The sequence below is a fragment of the Microtus ochrogaster genome, linkage group LG3 (assembly GCF_000317375.1).
Source record: "Microtus ochrogaster isolate Prairie Vole_2 linkage group LG3, MicOch1.0, whole genome shotgun sequence".
Taxonomy (NCBI): Eukaryota; Metazoa; Chordata; class Mammalia; order Rodentia; family Cricetidae; genus Microtus; species Microtus ochrogaster.
The window spans coordinates 26,189,198-26,209,143 of NC_022029.1; the positions used below are offsets into that span (position 1 = coordinate 26,189,198).

The 19,946-nt window shown below is 47.0% G+C and overlaps 1 protein-coding gene across 18 annotated transcripts in view; it reads left to right on the forward strand.

Moving 5' to 3' along the window:
• The window catches only part of Myt1l (myelin transcription factor 1 like), a 394,778-nt gene extending 375,207 nt beyond the window's left edge, over positions 1-19,571 (forward strand). For 11 of the 18 annotated variants that reach the window (XM_026785931.1, XM_026785930.1, XM_026785938.1 and 8 more), the window contains 4 exons: positions 6,987-7,078; positions 10,625-10,734; positions 16,276-16,419; positions 16,721-19,571. In XM_026785931.1, coding sequence (XP_026641732.1) covers positions 6,987-7,078; positions 10,625-10,734; positions 16,276-16,419; positions 16,721-16,861 — 487 coding nt within the window. In that variant the 3' untranslated portion in view covers positions 16,862-19,571. The remainder of the gene's footprint in view (positions 1-6,986; positions 7,079-10,624; positions 10,735-16,275; positions 16,420-16,720) is intronic. The other 7 variants (XM_013351327.2, XM_013351328.2, XM_013351329.2 and 4 more) reach the window with 4 other exon arrangements.
• Positions 19,572-19,946: the final 375 nt, after the last annotated feature.

The following is a 19,946-nucleotide window of genomic DNA, read 5'->3' on the forward strand; positions in this document are numbered from 1 at the left end:
GGACTAGTATCCAGCTACTAAAAAGTGCTGGAGAAAAACAAGCAAACATACAAAAAACAGAGCTGAGAAAATTACCAAAGAAATAAAGCAAGGAAAGTTCCCGGGTACAGATTCTGAGCACTCTGGAAAGACCTTGTTGAGAAACCAGGAAATGAGGGAAGTTCCCCGTCAAGCGTTCCCAGAGAAATGGCTCCCATAGGAGATATGGATGTGGCAAGAAAGGGGTTTCTCCACTAGGGCGAGGAAGCTTGGTACATCCATCAGGGCTCCACTGACACTTCTGGCTAAGTTTTTTCCATGGGAAGCCTGTCTCTTCTCAAAGTCTGCCAGCTAAGTTTTCCCTCTTCACTTTCTTGAAATAACTCAGGTCGGTTTTGCTCACCACAGATATCCTCACGACAATACACAGTGCTGGATGAAATAATAAACAGCTGGAAACAGCAGCTTTTCCACACTGACACACAGAACTGACTATCACAAACAAAATCCGGGATGAGGGAAGATGGAAGAAGAGGAGAGGAGAAGGGAGGAGAGAAGAGGGGAGATCAGGGGAACAGGGGACTCAGCAAGAACATGGGGAAATAGAAAGCAGTGGACTTTCCTCTGCCCCTCGTGCCTCTGGCCGGTGTTCTCTCCTGTACCACTGAACCACGTCAGAACTCAGCTTGCTTCCCCACACCAGCTCCCACTGCTCTCTGGCCTTCTTCATAGGCCTTTGTAGGTGCTCTCCATGATAACCACCAGCGGCACAAGCTTCAGGGTACTGTCCTTAAATCCAGTGCCCTTAGCAGAGAGGTCAGCTCTCCGGTCACCAGCCTCTGCAGCTCCATCTGTCATTCTAATGCTGGCCGTTCCTAAGCTTCAGGCTGCCCAGCTCCACCCCATCCATGGCTGCTCTTTACCCAGCAGCTAAATACTCAAAGGGAAATATCTGCCAGACTTCCTTCTCATCTCTGTTTGGACAAAAGTGTGATATCCCGAGTTAGGGAGCCAGTGGTTCACAGGCATTAGCCCAGCAACTCCAGATCTCTTAGGAACCCTGCCAATATCACCTGTCCCTCAGGGAAAGTGCAGAAAAACCACAAGAAGACAGGACTCAAGCTGCTGTTGGCAACTGCTGTAGCACAGCATCTCGTTGCTATTATTAGTGCCTCCTTTTGTCCAGTGAGTGCTGCCGCACATGGGACCACCATACAAACATTGAATGAATGGCTGAAAATGGGGAATTCAACGACCATATGTGGGCCTCTTTGTGTAGCCCAGGCTGATCTTGAATTTGATGGAGATCTGCCTACCTCGTGTGTGACTATGCTCAGCCCCTGGCACGGTTCTTGGCACTCTTGTAGTGTTCCAATGGTCACTACTGCTCGGTAACTCCAACACTGACCTTGTAGGAGAGCGCCAGCCTCTTTGATGTCCCCAAGCTTTGGGGAGATATTTGTCTATGTGTCTGAGGAGGCAGGCTCTGGTCCCACCAACTGAAAAAGCTAAATCACTTGGGTAGCAAGAACTTGGATCTGGGTGGTTGGTCACACAACAAGTTCCAAGTACATACTAATTGGTTGGTGAAGGCTGTTGGAAGAGAAGTGACCTACACAGAGACAGTGGATGCTGCCCCTCTCCTATCTCTAAAGGCTCTAGAAGCTGAACCTGGTTTTGTTGATCCCCAGTGAACTCTCTGATTCCATGCTACCCCGGGGAACCATTCTCCAGCATGTATGTTATTTTGTGGTCTTCTAAGGCACAGTCCGTCATTGAATTTCACGTGGGGTCTTAAAGTGTCCATTCTATACCTCTGAACTCATCATTCTCTCATTGATTTATAGCTGCTTCCACCCAGGGTGGACTCTAAAGTCAGTGGGTGAAAATGGGTCGTGTCTCTGTATCTCCTCCAGCCCCTGCTACCTTTCAAGGCTGTGCTGGGCAGCTGTCCTCAGAAGCACAAGTGAGCTGTAGGTTTTCTGTGTTTGCTATGGCCCTGTCTAGAGCTGTATGTGGAAGTGGCCATCCCAAGGGGTTCCTCAGACACAGTATAACTCTAAAGTACCTGAGGGAAGCCCCATAGTCCCCTAACATGGAATAGAGAGGGAAATCATAGAGCAAGAAACCCAGGCCTCCGCCAGTGTGGTCACAGTGCAAGACCTGGGGGAAACAAGCAATACCAGCCAGGCTCTCTGTGTCTCTGAGCTGATCACGTGGTTGGTGCCGCATCCAGGCATCCAGACATCCTGTTTCCCCATGTATCCTGGCTGTCTGCCTGGCATAGAAGTACCTGAAATTCTCTCTCCAAATACTCTGGAGCTTCCTGTTTGGCACAGATTTGAAGCTAAAATCTTTCAAATTATGGATTAAGAGGGATCACAGGGCTCCCCTCCAATTGAGACAAAGAGAGGTAGGAAATCTATGGGGCTCACCATCTTCTTGGCCCTTCCTCATGGTGCTTCTCTCAGCTGGTTATCAGTAGAAATGGAGCTGTGGTATGGAGAAGCTCAGCATGGCCACGCGTGTACCTGGGTGCAGGTGAAGATTCTCCAGGAGACTAATGTACTGATGTATACTGGGAGCTTTTTCTCCTCCTTGTGCCACCACTAAAACTCTTGCTGGGTCCTACAGTGATACCTGGTGCCAGACTAGTACCCCAGGTAAGGAAGAATGAGGAAATGGGCATTAACTATGAGTTGCCCAGAATTTCTAAGCATTGAAACTGCAAATCTAAGCTCAGAAGCCTCCTGTCTTCATTGAAAGCACACTAGGCCCCTTCACTCAAATCTTGCTTTCTGTGCCAGGGAGGCTGGCTATGTGCGAGCAGGTGTGTGTGGAGTGTCCTCCACTCTCCTAGGGTCAGCCTGAGTACTGCCATGCGAAGAGGAGACTATGTGAGTGACCAGCAGATGGCAGTATGTCTGCATGGATTCGACACTACCCGAGGTCTGAGCCAAGAAGCTCAGGGCTCATTTTCAAATTTGACCCCTTGGGAATTAGACTTACGGGTTGGAGTGGCAGAAACTGTATGAGATATTGGAGCAGGATGCCTCGGTCTTTGGGTCTGCTTCTGTTTCCTGATTCGGTTTCTCGAACTCCCACCCAGGCGTCGTCCTCGTGTGAAACAGTTATTCATCATTCCCACCAGGTGGAGCTATTCACTGAAGACAGAAAAGCCACATAAAATTACCATTTCTAGGCTTTATGTTCAGTTCAATGTGAGGTGCCATTTTTGTTTGTTTGTCTTTTATTTCTTCTTACAAATGTAAAAAGGAAGATTTGGGGATTCTGGGCAGAAAATACCCGAGAGCTATACTGAAGCAGAGTGGCCCAGAATCCATCTGGCTTTCTCCTGAGGACTTCAAAGAAAGGAACAATGCCTTAAGTCCAAAGCTCTACTTCAGGAGACCTTGACTAGCTCCTGATACAGCAGATCCACTGGGTAGCACCTGACAACTCACCAGAAGTGGATTCTGGAATCCTCATTGTAGAGAAAACAGAAGGAACTAGAGACATTCTCATAGGTGGGAACCCAGATCATGTCCCATGAAAGCTGAATCGGGGGGGGGGGGGGCGTATCATCTGCTGCCATTTTGGACCCCATCATTGACTACATGCAATTTTACTGAAGTCTACAAAGGCACTCTGAAATTCCTGGTGTGATATGCTCTTGGTCTGGGAACAGCCTGAGATGCACAGGTATGATGTCTGGGAGTATGATCCCTGAGGGCTGCAGGTGTCCTAAATTGGGAGAGGAAACCTGGCCTGGGTGGAGACTGTGTCAGAGGCTTCCTGAAGAACATGGTCCTATTTCATAGATAATTTGGATGAAAAGAAAGAAAGTTGCATTGTCAGTACACAATGTTGGGGCAGGAAAATAAGACCAGAGGGCCCATGGGTCTATGCAGAGATGCAGAGAGGAGCCACTCGGATGCAGAACCTTCCGCTGACAGTGTGGGCACTTAGGAAACACTGGTCTTAAGGATCTGAAGAAACAAGCTGAGGTCTCAGGACCATTTCACAGGGTGTGTGGTATATTAGATTAAGCCCTGCAGTTCCATTAGGAGACATACATGGGCCCCAGGGAAGGTGACCATGAAAAATGACAGGTGGCTTAGGCTGTATCCTGAGGCAGCAGCCTGGGTACACAGTAAGGAAAAGAGGCAGGGCTCTGGAACCCAGCACTCCACACTCTGAAACTCTCTGTCCAGCTTCCTGAAAATCAGATGCAAGAATGGCCAGAGGCTTTCCTCGGAGAAGATGGTAACTGCCATAATTTGGTAGATTCATGCCCTGTGGGGCTGAGCCAGGCCTGAGGCTGGAGCAAGGTGCTGTCCTTGTCCATAACCACAGTCCTGGGAATATCTGTAGGAAGCTTTACTAGCTCCTCATGCCCATGTCAGACCTACCCTGGCACTGGGGATGGGTAGCTTCATCAGACACCAGACCAGAAGCTCTCATTTTAGGAACTGACTGGCAAGACTAAGGCAGCAATGTGCAGAAGTTACTGCAGTCATTAAGCATACGCCCAGTGCTAGTATGACTTTACTCTCCTTTCACAAGTGAACCAACACAGCTCTCTACAACACATGCCCTGCTACATCCTCGCCAACAGCTGACAGAGATCCCACAGATCACACTGTGGCTGAGGCCCCTTGTCCCTGGGCTGCCATAGCTATCATTTATATTAATTATTATTCACGTATAATATGAGCCATACAGTGGCATACCCCAGGCATTACATGTATGTTACAAGCAAAACTGTAAACGATACCCCACCCCAGCAAAGCTGGTCATATCTGAGCTCAGTGCTTATGATTATACACAGAAATGGTATAATATATCTGTGAGCAAGCAGCTGCTGCAGTCTGGCTGTAGGAGACTTCTGTTATTTCAGAGTGAGGTCCTTCTACTTGTCCAGAGAAATCTAACTGTAAAGCAGTTGCTTGGTCCCATGACAATGGCCTCATCCAACACCTCGTGTTTGTACAAGCACACAGTGACACACTCACTTGTACAGATCACCTGGCATTGCATTTTTCCAAGCACACGAAGGGGCCAAGGGAATGGGACTGGGACTGTTTGTGTGAGAAGAAGCAGCAGCAGCAGCAGCAGCAGCAGCAGCAGCAGCAGCAGCAGCAAAGGTGGTGTGAGACTGGCTTTTCAGTAAGAAAACATGTCAAGAGCAGTCTCCTGGAGCCTGCAGGCCTGCTCCCCAGTGGTGGAAATCTAAGCAGTGGACTTAGTCCAGCCTCAACTGGCCTTGACCTCTTCTTGTGACTGGAACTGTTCTTGAATTCCTAATTTTTCTGCATCTGCCATCCAAGTGCTAGGATCATAGGAATGTGCCACCATACCCAGGCCAACATGGCAAGGTTTTACTTTTGGGGAGGGGGGGTCTTCACAAGTCCTCCACTGCTCTTCATTTATAATATGAGTCTGAAGTGCACAGTCAGAGGTGACTTTATCAAGACAATGGGAAACTTCAGTTTCAGCACCCCACTGCTGTCGGATTTCAGAACCGTAGTGGGGTCTATACATGGCTGCGGGCCTTGAAGGAATCATGAGTAGGTGATGGTCTGTGACTGCCTGATGGGGTCCTCCTTTCCCGGCGGGGTCCTCCTTTCCCGGCGGGGTTCTCCTTTCCCGGCGGGGTCCTCCTTTCCCGGCGGGGTCCTCCTTTCCCGGCGGGGTTCTCCTTTCCCGGCGGGGTTCTCCTTTCCCGGCGGGGTCCTCCTTTCCCGGCGGGGTCCTCCTTTCCTGGCGGGGTTCTCCTTTCCCTGTTGCACTGCCAGCGGAAGAGCCTGTGTTTTGATGGGCATGAAGAGGCCCACATATTCCATTCATGGAGAAGAGCTCTGTATAAAGGGCATGCCTTTCTGGCTCCAGCAGACACTCAGCCAGGGGAGCCGCTCTGCAAAGGCCCCATCAGACATGTCCATCAGAGGTGCAGTGGAGAGCAAGGGTGGAACTAGATAGGCATGGTAATTAAAGAATCACCAGAGAGCCATGTATTTATTACTGTGACCAAAAGGAACTGGTGGTGGTGGGGGGGGGGAGGACTCACTTTGGCTCATGGTCCAGAGGAAGCAGTCTATTATGGAAGGGAAGGCATGGTGGCAGCAGCTGTTCAAGGCTGTGGGGGTGAGAACTTGCTCACATCTGGGCACATCAGGGTGCAGAGAAAAGGGAATGCACTCAGCTGTCTCCTTCTTCTAAAACCTTTCCTGTTTAGTCTAGAATTCTGGTATGTGGGATGGTATTACCGACATTTGGGATGACTCTTTCCTCCTCAGTTAGGACTCTGGAAATGCCTTCCTTTGAAGGTATTTCACAACCGGAGGTGTGACTCCTAGGCAATTCCAAATCTAGTAATAGCGATAATGCAGAAGAACCATTACGGCGGGGCCACCTTAAAACCAGGCTGCACTGCTGGCTGAGTAACAAGTTTCAGAAACCATGCTGACAGTATTGTAGTTGACTTTATACCTGCTTCCATCCCAAGCAGTTTGTGGGGGGATGGGGTGAAGGGGAGCTTGCTATGGGGTCATGATAACCAAAGCTGGCTCGAACATTCTTACGCTACTTTGTTTTTATGCGTTTGAGATTGGGTTGGACCTTATTATTACGTAAATTTGATGCTGCTCACAAGAAACAAGTTTTTAAGAAATATGATCACCTCATAGAAGCTGCAAAAACTCTATGAGTTATACCAGAAGGAGCGTGTGTCCCTTCATCTCATATGCCTGTTCTGGAGATCCCAGTCCTGAGGCAACACTAACCATGCACCCACGATCAATCAGCCCATGAGTACACTCATGTATGTATAGACCACGCTACCCTTGTGTGTATGTGCTGGCACACGGCGCCATTCATCTGTGTTTCTCAGCAGCCCTGTGATAGCAGTTGAACTGATAAAGAAACACTGACACACCACCTGTCACTGCAGAGCTTGGGCTCTGCTGAAGCCCATGGCTAACAGCCATCTCTTGTCTTATTAACAGCTTGTCAGGATGTCCAAGAGCCACCTCAGCAATGAAGAAAGCAAAGCTGTCTGGAGAACAGATGCTGACTATTAAGCAGCGAGCCAGCAATGGTAACCACACCCTGGGGTCCCCAGCATTCCTGCTGTTTAGAGAGGTGGGATGTCACTGCCTGCCATCTCTGCATCAGTGACTTAGCCCACTGTTCTGAGACCATAGAAGCAGAGATAGATAGAGTAGCCTCTATCCCATATCCCAGGATCTCCAGCACTGGGTCAGCTTTCTCACCAAAACCATGGCACACCTTTCCTTCCTCTTTCCTTGGGCTCCTGTTCTTAAACCTGTGACCTAGGAGCCAGCAATAGAGCTCTAAGGACATAAAACAAGGGTAGCCGCCTCCTTCCAGCCCTCTCCTCTCTCTCAGCATGTTCAGTAACTGATTGTCTTGAATTCATCTTCAAAGTCCACCCACTTCAAGAAGCCCTACTGCTGCTAACTAGTTTGTATGTGTATACAAAGTTTACCAAGGAAGATCAGAGACTTGGGGAGGATTTTGTACCATCTAAGCCACTTAGTCAATAGATCCTGGACACACCCCATAATCTTATCCTCTTGACTTTTAGATCCCATAAACAGTTCAGCCACTAGCTAAAACTAATTTGCAAGCTCAGAGTCAATGCTGTGGCATGTTTAGAGTTATCTGTAGATAAGCACGAAGCTAAGTGCAGTCCAAGCCAAGATGGAGGAATGCTCCAACCTGTCATCCAAGCCAAGATGGAGGATTGTTCTGCCTTGTTGTCTGGGGTCTCAAACTGTAAATGAGTTTCTTCTTATGGTATAGCTATGTGTTTTCTTTGTGTATCTGTTGGTGAGTTTTCTTGTGGGAACAGGTCCTCAGGCAAAGAGGTGAAACACTGACTAGTGTCTCTTGAGAGTATGAATCTATGATGTCCCTTGCAGAAGGGATGCCTCCTGTGGGAAACATTAATGTGCTTCAGGATGTGGGTTTAATTTTGGCCCATGGACTAAAGAGTCTTTCTTAAAAACATACAGGACAGGGCTGGGGAAGAAAGCTCGGTAGGTAGTCTCTGCTCTTCAAACAAGAGGACATATATTTGGTTTCCTAGAACCCATGAGAAAAGCCAGTGGTGAGAGCATGTTCCTGTAACCCTAGAGCTGTGAGGAAAGAAGACAAGCAGATCCCCAAAGCTCATTGGATAGCCCGGATAACCCAGTCAGTGAGCTTCTAGTTCAGTCATTGATTCTTTTAAAAAAGGAGAAAGAGAAAAGAACCAAATAAAGACATCTACAACAGAACTTGAGCCTACACACACACACACACACACACACACACACAAACCTCTTTTACACATAACACCACACATAAGCAATAAATAAATAAAATAAAAGCACATAGAAGAAACACAGAGGACATGTCAGTTATTGAGGAGCTGACCAGAACCAGGATGTCTGTGTCTGGCAGTACCTCCTAAGTCTCCCTAAAACCTAGGGCTCAACACTCAACCGAGCTGGTTCTAGTAAGAGACCCAGGGCTCAGTACTCACCCAAGCTGGCTCCAGTAAGAGATCCAGGGCTCAGTACTCACCCAAGCTGGCTCTAGTAAGAGACCTAGGGCTCATCAGTCATCCAAGCTGGCTCCAGTAACCACTAAGCAGAACCTGTGAGGAAGATTTGCAAATTGGTGGGGTGTCCCCACCAAGGAGCAGAAAGTGTCCTAACTCAGAAGCTGTCACCCTGAAGCAGGGAAGGTAGACTCTGAGGCCCCTTTCGTCTGACACATCCTAACTCAGAGCTCTGGATGCACTACAAATGTAGTAGCCAGGGCTGAGAGATCCTCACACCAGACTGGTGGATTCACGATGGCGTCCCAGTTCAGACCCTGGACCCTAAGTTACACCTCTGGTCAATGGCTGTCTCCTCTAATCCCAGCAGAAGGACAGTTACGGTGTGCAGATATGTAGGCTTATCACTTCATATTATTTGATAGAACCTTTTCTCTGCCAGTGATAGGGATAAATACTAGCCTGTGGCTCATCATTCTCCAGAGACATACCCATAGATGTGGTACAAGCTTAGGGACTTGAGGTGCTGTGAGCCCGTGTCCCTTCAACCCAATACAAAGGCCAGGGAAATGGAGGTCAACTAGAGTTTCTGCTTTCTAGAAGGCCTGGGGCCCATCTGCATGCTCTCTTCTTGAAGCCCCAAATAGTCAGCACAAAGAACTTGCATTGAGACACCTGCAGGCAATGTCCACCACTCTCTTGCTCACTAAGAAGCCAAGTTCCTTGCCAGAGAGAAGATAGGCTCTGAACTCCAGTGAGGCAGCAGGCACTGGCTAGACATTGAGCACTGCGTCTTACAGACTAGGCCTGGCACTAAGGCAGACATCTCTTAGTAGCTCACTCGAAGACTGTACCCACAGGATACTCCTTAGTGAAGGAAGTGGCCATTAGACAAGGGCCAATTCAAGGGAGATGAGAATGAAGAAGCTTGGGGACAAACGTGCGTGTCCTAGAGAAGGGACAGCTCACACTGGACAGCGCTATCCAGACAGCATGAGCTTCAGACTTCCACCCTCTGTTGGCAGCTCTGTTTGTTTTAACCCTCTATCTTACAGTAAAACATTTTTGTTTTCTACCCATTAAGAGCAGCCCCAAAGGCTCAACCACCACAGACATGTCTCTTTTTCTTCTCTTTCTGGACTCTTGGCCAAATTCTACCTCTCTTCAGCCAGGCTTCAGTGTTCTAAAGTGTCGCTGGCCTCCATCGTGGGCCCCTCTGTCTGCAAAGTTTAAAAACAGATTCTGTAAGGCCTGGCCTACCGCATTATTATCCACTGGTCGGCAGGAGGGACAAGTGACCAGTAATAGCCACAAGCCCAGGACTGTCGTGTTTGAGGATAATGGCACCTGTAATTCTTCTGTACTTTGTGTGTCCTCAACAGTGTGAAAGCACATAGTCCTAAACAAGAGGATCCCTGTCACATTGGCATTGACTATACTAAGGTGCCAGCAGTAGAACACAGCAGACCCGATGTTGGAAATGCCTTTTGTTAACACAGTATTAGTCATGTGCCTGGGTTCTCCAGGGCTGGCCTAAGGAGACACATAGGCCCTTGCACATTGGCAGTTGCTGGCCTGGACTGCTCAGCCTGAGGTAGTCAGGTTCACACCCTTCCCAACTTGTGAACTCTGGGATCAGAGTCTCTTAGGGCTCCATGTGGAAGCCTCGTGTGCCCAAGATGATAGAGTCAAAACTGAGCATGGTAGGATGCTAAGCACAAAAAGTGGCAAGGGTATAACTAGGCATAGCAAGAGTCTGCAAAGCAACTTCTGCCCAGCATCAAAAGGCCAGATCCCAAGGCTTTGGGCATTCAGCTGGAGCTCTTACCAATCAGTACAAAAGCTGTCTTACCAAGGTTCTTTCTAAAAGGGCTTCACGTTCTCTAAGTTTCTTGATCATACAGCAAACTGGGATGAAGGAAAAAAAGACATGCACACAGTGACTCTTTATAAATTCAATGATACATTTCCCAAGAAAATTCAATTTCATGTGGAAAAGAACAGAGAAAACAATGTCTTTCTGCTGCAATGTTTTCAGGCACGTTCGCTCTAACATGATAATTTTTGCCATTCCAGGTATAGAAAATGATGAAGAAATTAAGCAGTTAGATGAAGAGATAAAGGAGCTTAATGAGTCCAATTCCCAAATGGAGGCCGACATGATCAAACTCAGAACTCAGGTAACAGTTTGTGAAGCCGCAATCCTAACTCCAGCATGGAGCCTGCTTCTTGTTCTCTGTGGTTGCTGTCTCTGCTGTTACTGAGAAAGTGTGTCCCTATGTGCTTAAGGTGGCCTAGAGCTCCTGTGATGCTCTGGTATCGACTTTCAGAGCATTGGACTTACATACATATCCCTAGCTCCAGTGCTAGCTCCAGTATGAAACTTTCAAATCTACTTCTCACAGAGCTACAACCCTTGTCCCAATGACAAACCCAAGTTCTAGGCCTGTGATGCCTCAGTTCTAGTATTAAAGTCTCTGTCCTAGTAGGAATTTGTGCTGTTGCTTGGAGAAGGACTGGAAGCACCTCCTGGGGACGGTGCAGTTTCTTTGTTTTCCCATGTTCTCCACATACCTATGTATGCTTCTGTGTCCGACAAGACCCATTTGTGGGTAGCCGTTCCCAGAGTACCACTGTTCTATGAAAGATGTGGGTTTTCTCTCAAGGGGTTTAGGCCCTAGTGCTATTTGATCATTTTGCATCATCAGCAGTGATGGTGGAAGCTCCTAAGATTTCTAAGAAGCATTGCCTGTTGCCTGTGTCTCTTAGCATGTGGGCTGGTGAGAAGCTGGTCATGCATTATATTGAATTCCCAGGGTTTCATGGCCGACTGGAAGGGCAAGAGAAGTTCTAGGAGCACTTGCATGAGTGTCTACTAACAGAGGAGCCTTCCCAGCCCTGCGTGACAATCACTGTGGCACTCACTGTGTCACCATGGACACACATGTCACTCAGATCCTGAGTGAAGCACTTTTCTCCTCTTAGGCTGCACATTAACGTTGAGGTAAACCGGAAACAGACTGAGGCTGAAATAACTTCTGTCAGGATCACACTAGAACCAGATCCAGACAAAGTCACAGCAGTTGTGGTGTCACTTAGGTGACTAGAGTCCTGCTCAGGAAGAGCCACGGCTTAACTCTGGCAAAAAAAAACTAGGTCTTTGGCCCTATATAAAGTTGGGTCAAGAGTCCTAAGTGCCCAGACACCTCTCTGGGCCAGCAGAATGACCAAGGACAAAATGCACTTTATTCCAATTCAGTTGTATTCAATGCAGCACAGGGGATGGGGCTCAGGGTGTGTTGGGCACCCAGCCGAGCCCTCCCAGACCTGAGTGTCAATTTAGCAAGTCAAGTACAACACATCTCATCTAGTCCAACTCAGTTCTCATCCACTGTGTATCAATTTTAGCAAATTATACAGAGATTCAAGCGGAGAGCTACCAAAGTGAGCTTAGCACACTCTGAACCAAGGAAAACATAGAAATTGAATATATGCCTGGTAAAGAACAATGAAGAGACTACCACTTAGGGAACAAGGCTCTGGGGCAGGGGCAGGAGGAGTGAGATGGATGGAACCTGTATCTGAGTGGCTGGGAGATGGTTCCGGAGGAAGAGAGGTTGCCGTGGTGATAGGAAGGGAACATTCTAGCACAGAAAATGCAGAGGCAGCAGGAGGAGGGTTCACATTGGAAACCTGTCTATAAAGACCCTGTCCCCTGTTGGGGATGGCAGTTGGGCTCATCAGTTTTATTGGGGAGGGAGAAGAGAAAGGGATGCTAGGACACAGGAGAGAAATTCTATCTCAGACAAGATTGCTAATGAGAAATAACCTGGCATGCGGCTCAGTACTTCCCAGCTCTGCTCCGTTGACTGGTGTCAGGCCTGCAGCGCAGCTGCTGAATTTCTGAACTACTCATCAGACTGTGATTTGTTTTCTCTGTGATCTAAAATTCTCTATGTAACTCAGTCTCGGTCTAAGCTCTGCACACCTCCCTTGATCCCACTTCAGTCTCCTGTGGTCTACAGCAAGAGGACCACTTTGCTGCGGAGCCTTCCTGCGGTCTCTCCCCCAGTGGCCTCACAATGGGTGTATTCCCTGTCTGTGCATGTTCGGCACACTGGTCTTGGTTCTCAGCAGCCAGGAATCATAGAGCAAATGTGTTGGCTTCTAGAGCCCACAGCCTTTGTCATAATAGTTCTGTTCCAGGCTCTTGGCTGCTGCTCTGTCCAGCACTGTGTATGAGTTAAACAAGCATAACACATCACAAAATGATGTCATTCTGTTGGGTTTACAGTAGCCACTGAAAGTAGCAAAAGAGGCTCACATGCGTTTCGAAAAATGGGCCTTGAACTGTCTTTGATCTCTAATAGCTCCTTTTGACAGAGGCCATCCTGGAAAACACTTGGGCCAGGCAGTTAGACATGAGACTTACTCCAGAGGAATAAATCTGTGGTGTGTAATTGCCCTTTGAAGACCTCCATCTTGGCTTAAACATGTCCCAAACCTCATGACCTCCTGTCATGAAGACAGAGGATCTGAGGGTTCCCAGAGATCAGATCAATGCTATCTGAGTAAAGAGCCAGTGTTCTTCCCTGAGGTCCAAAACAGGTACATTCTGACCCAGCCTCAGCCTACAGCCTGTCTCTGAAGGTGGTAAAGGCTCTTCACATACCACTGTTGGGGACCAGTACTTTGGGGAAAGCCTGGGGTCAGGGAAAGAGATGCCCCCTCCCCATATACTCTCTCAGTAGCACTCTGACTCAGCGAATGGCCCCTGGGTTTCATAGCTTTGACACCAATCATATTAAGCGCCCCAGGAAAACATGTATCTTGCTGCCCTTGTATAAAAGGCTGCTGCTAATCTGAAGAACAAGGGAACTAGAAAAATAAGAAAAAGAACTAGGAAGCCAGGGCTAATTATCAGAGTGGATTCCCAGGGTCATGGTACCATACCATAGGCCTCAGACATGGAGATCTGAGTCTGCAGGAGAAACTGAGTTCAAGGCCCACTTGGAAGTTGGAAAGTCAGACAGCTGAGAGGAAGGAGGCCAAGCTGTGAGACTTAGAGGTGGTTACAGTTCTGTGTATCCAGACACCCCTCTGAATGCCCCACCCACTCTTCTGGATGGTCCAGGTACCTTACACATGGGCCAGGTGTGTGTCTGAACAACCTGGGGCCGGCTGGGTTAGTCTACACCTGGGGGTTGGAATTTCTAGGCCACAGCTGCAGCTTGAGCCCCTTTTCTGATTAGAACTTGTGCCAGGCGTTACCACAGTCTCCATAGCTCCCTGTATGTCTTAGTGGCATCTACACATGAGATTGGTTTATTTGGGGAACAATGCAGCTTGAGTCTATCTCCCCGTGGGTGGTGCTCCTGGAAGTGATGGGCTGTATCTGACTGGAAAGATGCGTAGCCTCCCTTAGACGCATGAGTGGGAAATGCAGGGTAGAGGGAAAATTGATCTGAAATAGCTAGGGAACATTGGTCAGTATATCTAGGCATAACCTGAGACTGACCCATTCAGGCTGCTCTGACCACTCCTTTGAAGTCAGGCTGGCTAAACCCATTGCATAGCAGAGAGAAAGCTGCATAGAGAGGTGGAGCTATAGCCCTGAGAGGTTTCCTGAGGTAGGGGACCATGGAGGGTATAGGGCCCTAGGCACAAATGTGAGGGGTTGGATGCTGGGGACCCATGTGACCAATAGTTAAAGCGTAACTTCCCGGCAAAGCCATGATATCTATTCAAGGGGCTACCAGGGTCACTGTCCCTACTTCCACCCTCTCCCTCTGCTCTGCCTCCTGCCTGAAGTGTTTAACATCTCTGGCTATCCTGTTACCTCTTTGAATTATATTTTAATCACAGAAATCACACTTTTAGGATCAGTTGCCTAGAACACAGGAAGCCTTGGATTCCATACCTAGCACCACAATAACTGGGTATCATTACACCTGATTGTAATACCAGCACTTGGAAGATCAGAAGTTCAAGGCTGTCCTTAGCTACATGATAAGTTTGAGTCTAGTCTGCACCACATAAGACCCTGTCAAGGAAAGGGAAAGGAAAAAGGGAAAGGGAAAAGGGAAAGGGAGAAAGAAGGAAGGAAGGAGGCCCCTTCACAGATTGATATGCTGGCTCTAAGGAATAGAGCTGTCTAGAAGAGCACGTCTTTAGTCATGGCCCAAGGATGGCTGCCCCTAGGGCCTCCTTCTTTCACAGTGACTGCTCACACATCCACTTCAGAGCCTGCAAGGTATCACAGGGATGGTAGCTTAATACTGTTCTATTGCTATGAGGAGACCCCATGACTACGGCAACTCTTTTAAAGGAAAGCGTTTAATTGGAGGCTTGTTTCCAGTGTGAGGGTTTAGCCCGTTGTCATCATGGTGAAGAGCATGGCATCAGACATGGCAGGCATCCTGCTAGAGAAGCAGCTGAGCTACATCCTGATCCACAAGCAGAGGGGGTGGGGAGAGAGGGACTGGGCCTGGCATGGGTTTTTGAAACCTCAAAGCCCACTCCCAGTGATATACTTCCTCCAACAAGGCCATACCTACTTCAACAAGACCACACCTCCTAATCCCTGTCAAGTCCTTGGTAACTAAGCATTCAACTATATGAGCCTACAGGGGCCATTCTTATTCAAACCAACACAGATGGAAACATTAATGTGACTCAAAAAAAAAAAAAAAAAGAAAATTGACCAGGGTATCAAGGGAGGAAAGCATATATATATGGTTTCAAGGGATCCCTCCTCCTGCCCCATAGGACAAAGGGAACATGTTCCTTCCATGGAGAAGTTGCACTAACGCTGCTCTGTCTCTTGGATATGCCGAGTATCTCTCAGAGTGTCATAGGCCCTGGCTAGAGGTGAGAGGTGAGAGGTGAGAGGTGGGAGCTTAGAACTCAAGCCAAGTGCAGTTAGAAGTTGACAAGAAAATGGGGAAAGGAGAAAATACGGGAAAGAGGGATAGAGATGCTCGTGAGAGAGGAACTCAGTGTAGGGGACACATGACAAGTGCTGAGCATTGAGCATCTCTGCTTCCTGTCCATGGGAAATGGAGGAGGATTCCCCTGCTATTAGCACTCAAGCCCTTGACCTTGGAAATTCTCCATCTCTCCCAGATCTGTGGGTCGCAACCCTTTTGGGGGTTAAACAGTCCTTTCACAGGGGTCACCTAAAGACCCTTGGAAACCATAGATATTTACATTATGATTAATAACCTAGCAACATTATAGTTACAAAGTAGCAGTGAAAATGTTACGGCTGGGTCATCACAACATGAAGAACTATACTAAAGGCATTAGGAAGGTTGAGAACCACTGTCTTAGAAGAGGAGGCAGACCAGTCAAGCCTCCACATGCATACACTCATAACCACTTGCATGGACACAGAGCACCATCAGAGCAGACAGTGACACCACAGAAGGAAATTGACATCAGTTCTAGAGATTCCTGGGGTTCCCACAAGACAGCAGGGACAGATGGCCAGATAAGAGTTCCCAGACTGGAGAACATTCCGTGGGGAGAGCAAGCAGACAGGACACCTCCATAGCTGCTGTGGCCAACACCAAGTGCTCAGATGTAAAGACACAAAGACACAAATCCAGGTCTCCAAGATGCAGCCTCTGCTTCTGTCATTATCCTACAACCTCATCCCTCACATCTGTGTGCATGCTCCCAGCAGCCTGCCTTATGTTACATGTCACCCAAATGTGTGATTTCAGATCACCACAATGGAGAGCAACCTAAAGACGATTGAGGAGGAGAACAAAGTCATTGAGCAGCAGAACGAGTCGCTCCTGCATGAGCTGGCCAACCTGAGCCAGTCCCTGATCCACAGCCTCGCCAACATCCAGCTGCCTCACATGGTAAGTGACTGAGCTAGGTGAGCGCCTCGGAGCCTCCGCGGTCCACCTCACTGAGTAGATGTCTGTTTCATTGTCCATGGTCCTTCAGCTTTTGGTTGTTTTTGGTCACCACCCTGAAACCATACCGTTAACCACTAGGAACATTGGTGGGGCTGATCGTATAACATTGAGTGTGCTCTGAGTAGGCCTGTTAAATATTATGGAAACAGTGGCTCTATGCTATGATACTGTTTTATGCTTTTGTGAATATACTATTCAGAAAATAAAAGTTGTATATGAACTACTATTTAATATCTCGTAGGATCCAATCAATGAACAAAATTTTGATGCTTACGTGACTACTTTGACGGAAATGTATACAAATCAAGATCGTTATCAGAGTCCAGAAAATAAAGCCCTACTGGAAAATATAAAGCAGGCTGTGAGAGGAATTCAGGTCTGAACAGCTGCTCTAGTGGTGACTCATGCTTAAAGAGGATGCCTCTTGTTTCTTGCTGCTGTAACCTACCAGAAAGTGTTATATATTTATTTCTGTCGGAACAGTGTTATGCTCCAAGACTTCATAATGGTTTTGTGTGCTCTCGAGATAGTACCTGCAGACTAGTTTTGGATACATTCACATTTTGTACGTTTTCATATAAGCTGACATAGTGTGATTTGCCATGTAATGTTTATAGCTGCTGCTGTCTGCACATTTGGGGGTCTCTATATTTCTGAAGAGGTAAGCTGATCAAAATAAATAGAGTGTAAATTCTTTTTAATGCTTTAGTGATTAAATGTTTTAGTATTTTGAACTGAAATGGACAAAAAAAAGAAAAAGGAAAAAAAAGCAGGTTTGAATGATCACTTTGTGGCCTTCTGGCCACTTTTAGATGTTATTATTTTGCCTCAGGTTGGAGGACTTTGTGGAATTTAAGAAATACATTTTGTGTGCATATTGTTTCATAGCAAGAATTGGTTGCAAAAAATGCTTTATTTTTGAACAATGCTTGGAAATATTATGTGACTTTTTTGTTTGTTTGTTTTAGGAGGATGGTGTATGGTGGGGGCAATAAATGAGGTTTTTTGCATTCCAAGGAAATGGCATATGGATTAACTATAAGAAATGAAATAAGTAATTTATTGTAAGACAACATCAAGCCATGGAAACTTGGCAGAAGATTCAAAGCAGCTTAAACAGCACTTTTAATTAACTCCTAGACATTACATGGTGGGACTGTGGAAACTCCGTTAACACAGGAGCTTGTCAGAGGTGGACAACATGAAGATTTCCTTTGCATTTTCAGTAACCTTTGGAGCACCCTTCTCTTATTTCTCCTAGAGCCCCGTGCCCCTCTGAACTGTCACCACAATATAGCTTACCTAGCAGAAGTTGATTGTTTTTCAATTTGAGAAAAAAAAGGTAATTTAAGCATTTCTCTCCCCTTTTCACTTTCACAAATCATCTCCACTCGCTATTCTTGGTTCACATCTGAGGATGAAGGCTAACGGCTGTGATTGATTGTCCCGGTTACTGGATGGGATTCTCTGCTGGGCGGGTGGGAAAGCAGCTCTACCCTTCCCTCCCCCTCCCTGCCCCAACTCTGACTTTGAATAAGCCTTGGTCCTATTCAGAACACTCTGGACACCAAGGCCAAGGACGGTCACGTTCTGCCCTCGCTGGGTCCAGCTGACTCTAGCATCTGCACAGCCTTGTTTGGTTTATGGTGACCTAACCTGAGAAGGAATGCAATCAGATTTTAAAGTTACTAAATATACTTCGGCACTTTTTTACTTTAAACTAGATCATCCTAGTCTTGTTGATACCTTTGAAATTTGATGGTTTCATTCCAAATGACTGCACTATATGTATGCATACGGCCACTTTTGATTGCTGTGCCCCCTTCTGAGTAGTCTTTGACAATGTGTTGTGTTCCCCGATGTCGACTTGATTTCCTTTTATTAGCATCTCTCTCTTCCATGTCTTGATGTTATGCAGGAAGTACAAAAGTACTTTAAAATTTTGTTATGAAATAAAAAAGATGGGTTTTGTAAAAATAAAAAAAAAATATTTTTAGCAGAACAGGACTTACAGGGTCATTGTCCCCACAACGTGCCAGCCGGCTCTTTGCACTCGCTTTGTCCTATATGTCCACACGGAGGTGTGCAATCCTGTGTCCGTCGCCTTGGGACACTGAAGTGGATGGGCTGTAGAGGAGCCCTCAAGGCTGACCCAATACGGTTACCAAGGGAGACTACAGGGATCTCACGACAAATATTCTGATACAATACTCAACCTCGGTATATATATATATATGTATATGTATAAATAGAAGAATATCCCAGCGGCACTTTATACTGTTCACTGTACAAAAGCTTACAGTTTTCCACAAGGACTTTAATAACTAGCTGGGGAAAAGATTATGTAATTACTTGGGGCTCTGCAGGACCTTCTCTGTCCAGCGCCCCCTTTCTGTTGTGCGATTAGTTGTAGCTGCCATGCTCAGAATTGCCTTTTTGAGAGCTGAAGCAAGGTGCTTACTGTCACCTGATGCCATACACATGGTCCCAGGCCCTCACCCGGGGGGGACGGGGAGGGGCTCTGTTCATAGCGGCACATGCATTTCCCCACCGCGTCTTGTCTGCAGCTTCTTGGCCAATGTAGTAATGCTTTTAGTAGAGTAATAGGTAGTATCAGTTTGGATTCTTATTGTTATCACCTATGTACAATGGAGAGGGGTTCTAAGCACAAATCTGCTGCTCATGTAACGTTGGTACATAATATCAAATCAAAAGTTATCTGTGACTATATATAGGGATCACACAGTGTCACATGTTAGAATGCTGACCTTCCACATGGGGTTATTGTGAGTCATCAGAGCATATTTATTATAACTTATTGTTCATATTCATTTCTAAGTTAATTTAAGTAATCATTTATTAAGACAGAATTTTGTATAAACTATTTATTGTGCTCTCTGTGGAACTGAAGTTTGATTTATTTTTGTACTACACGGCATGGGTTTGTTGACACTTTAATTTTGCTATAAATGTGTGGAATCACAAGTTGCTGTGATACTTCATTTTTAAATTGTGAACTTTGTACAAACTTTGTCATGCTGATGTGAACACATCTTACTCTGAATAAAAAGGTGTTGCCACGTTTGTAGCACGAAGGATCTCTGTTGGGTCTGAGTCTTCACTGGAGCCTGGAGTGCCATCTGGGCCCCTGGAGTCCTTGCCTCTGCTCTCTTGCCTTTGGCCTGGTACTACGAGGTTGGGCTGGGACTTGGGGCATGTGTGGATGGATGTGAGTCCTTGTGCATCCTGCTTGCTGTGCTTCTCAGAAAAGCAATGCTGCCCCTATACTGTTGTTCCTGCCCCCCCCCCAGCTGAGATCCAGCCTGATGCTGAAATTGCCTCGGTGCCCATGTCTCCCAGCAGCTTGGTCCCCTTCTACACCTCTCACTGGGAACAACACTGCTGTTAGTGACCATAGCCAGATCCAGAATGCCCTGCTGGACTGCAGTGGCTTTCCCAGATCTTCC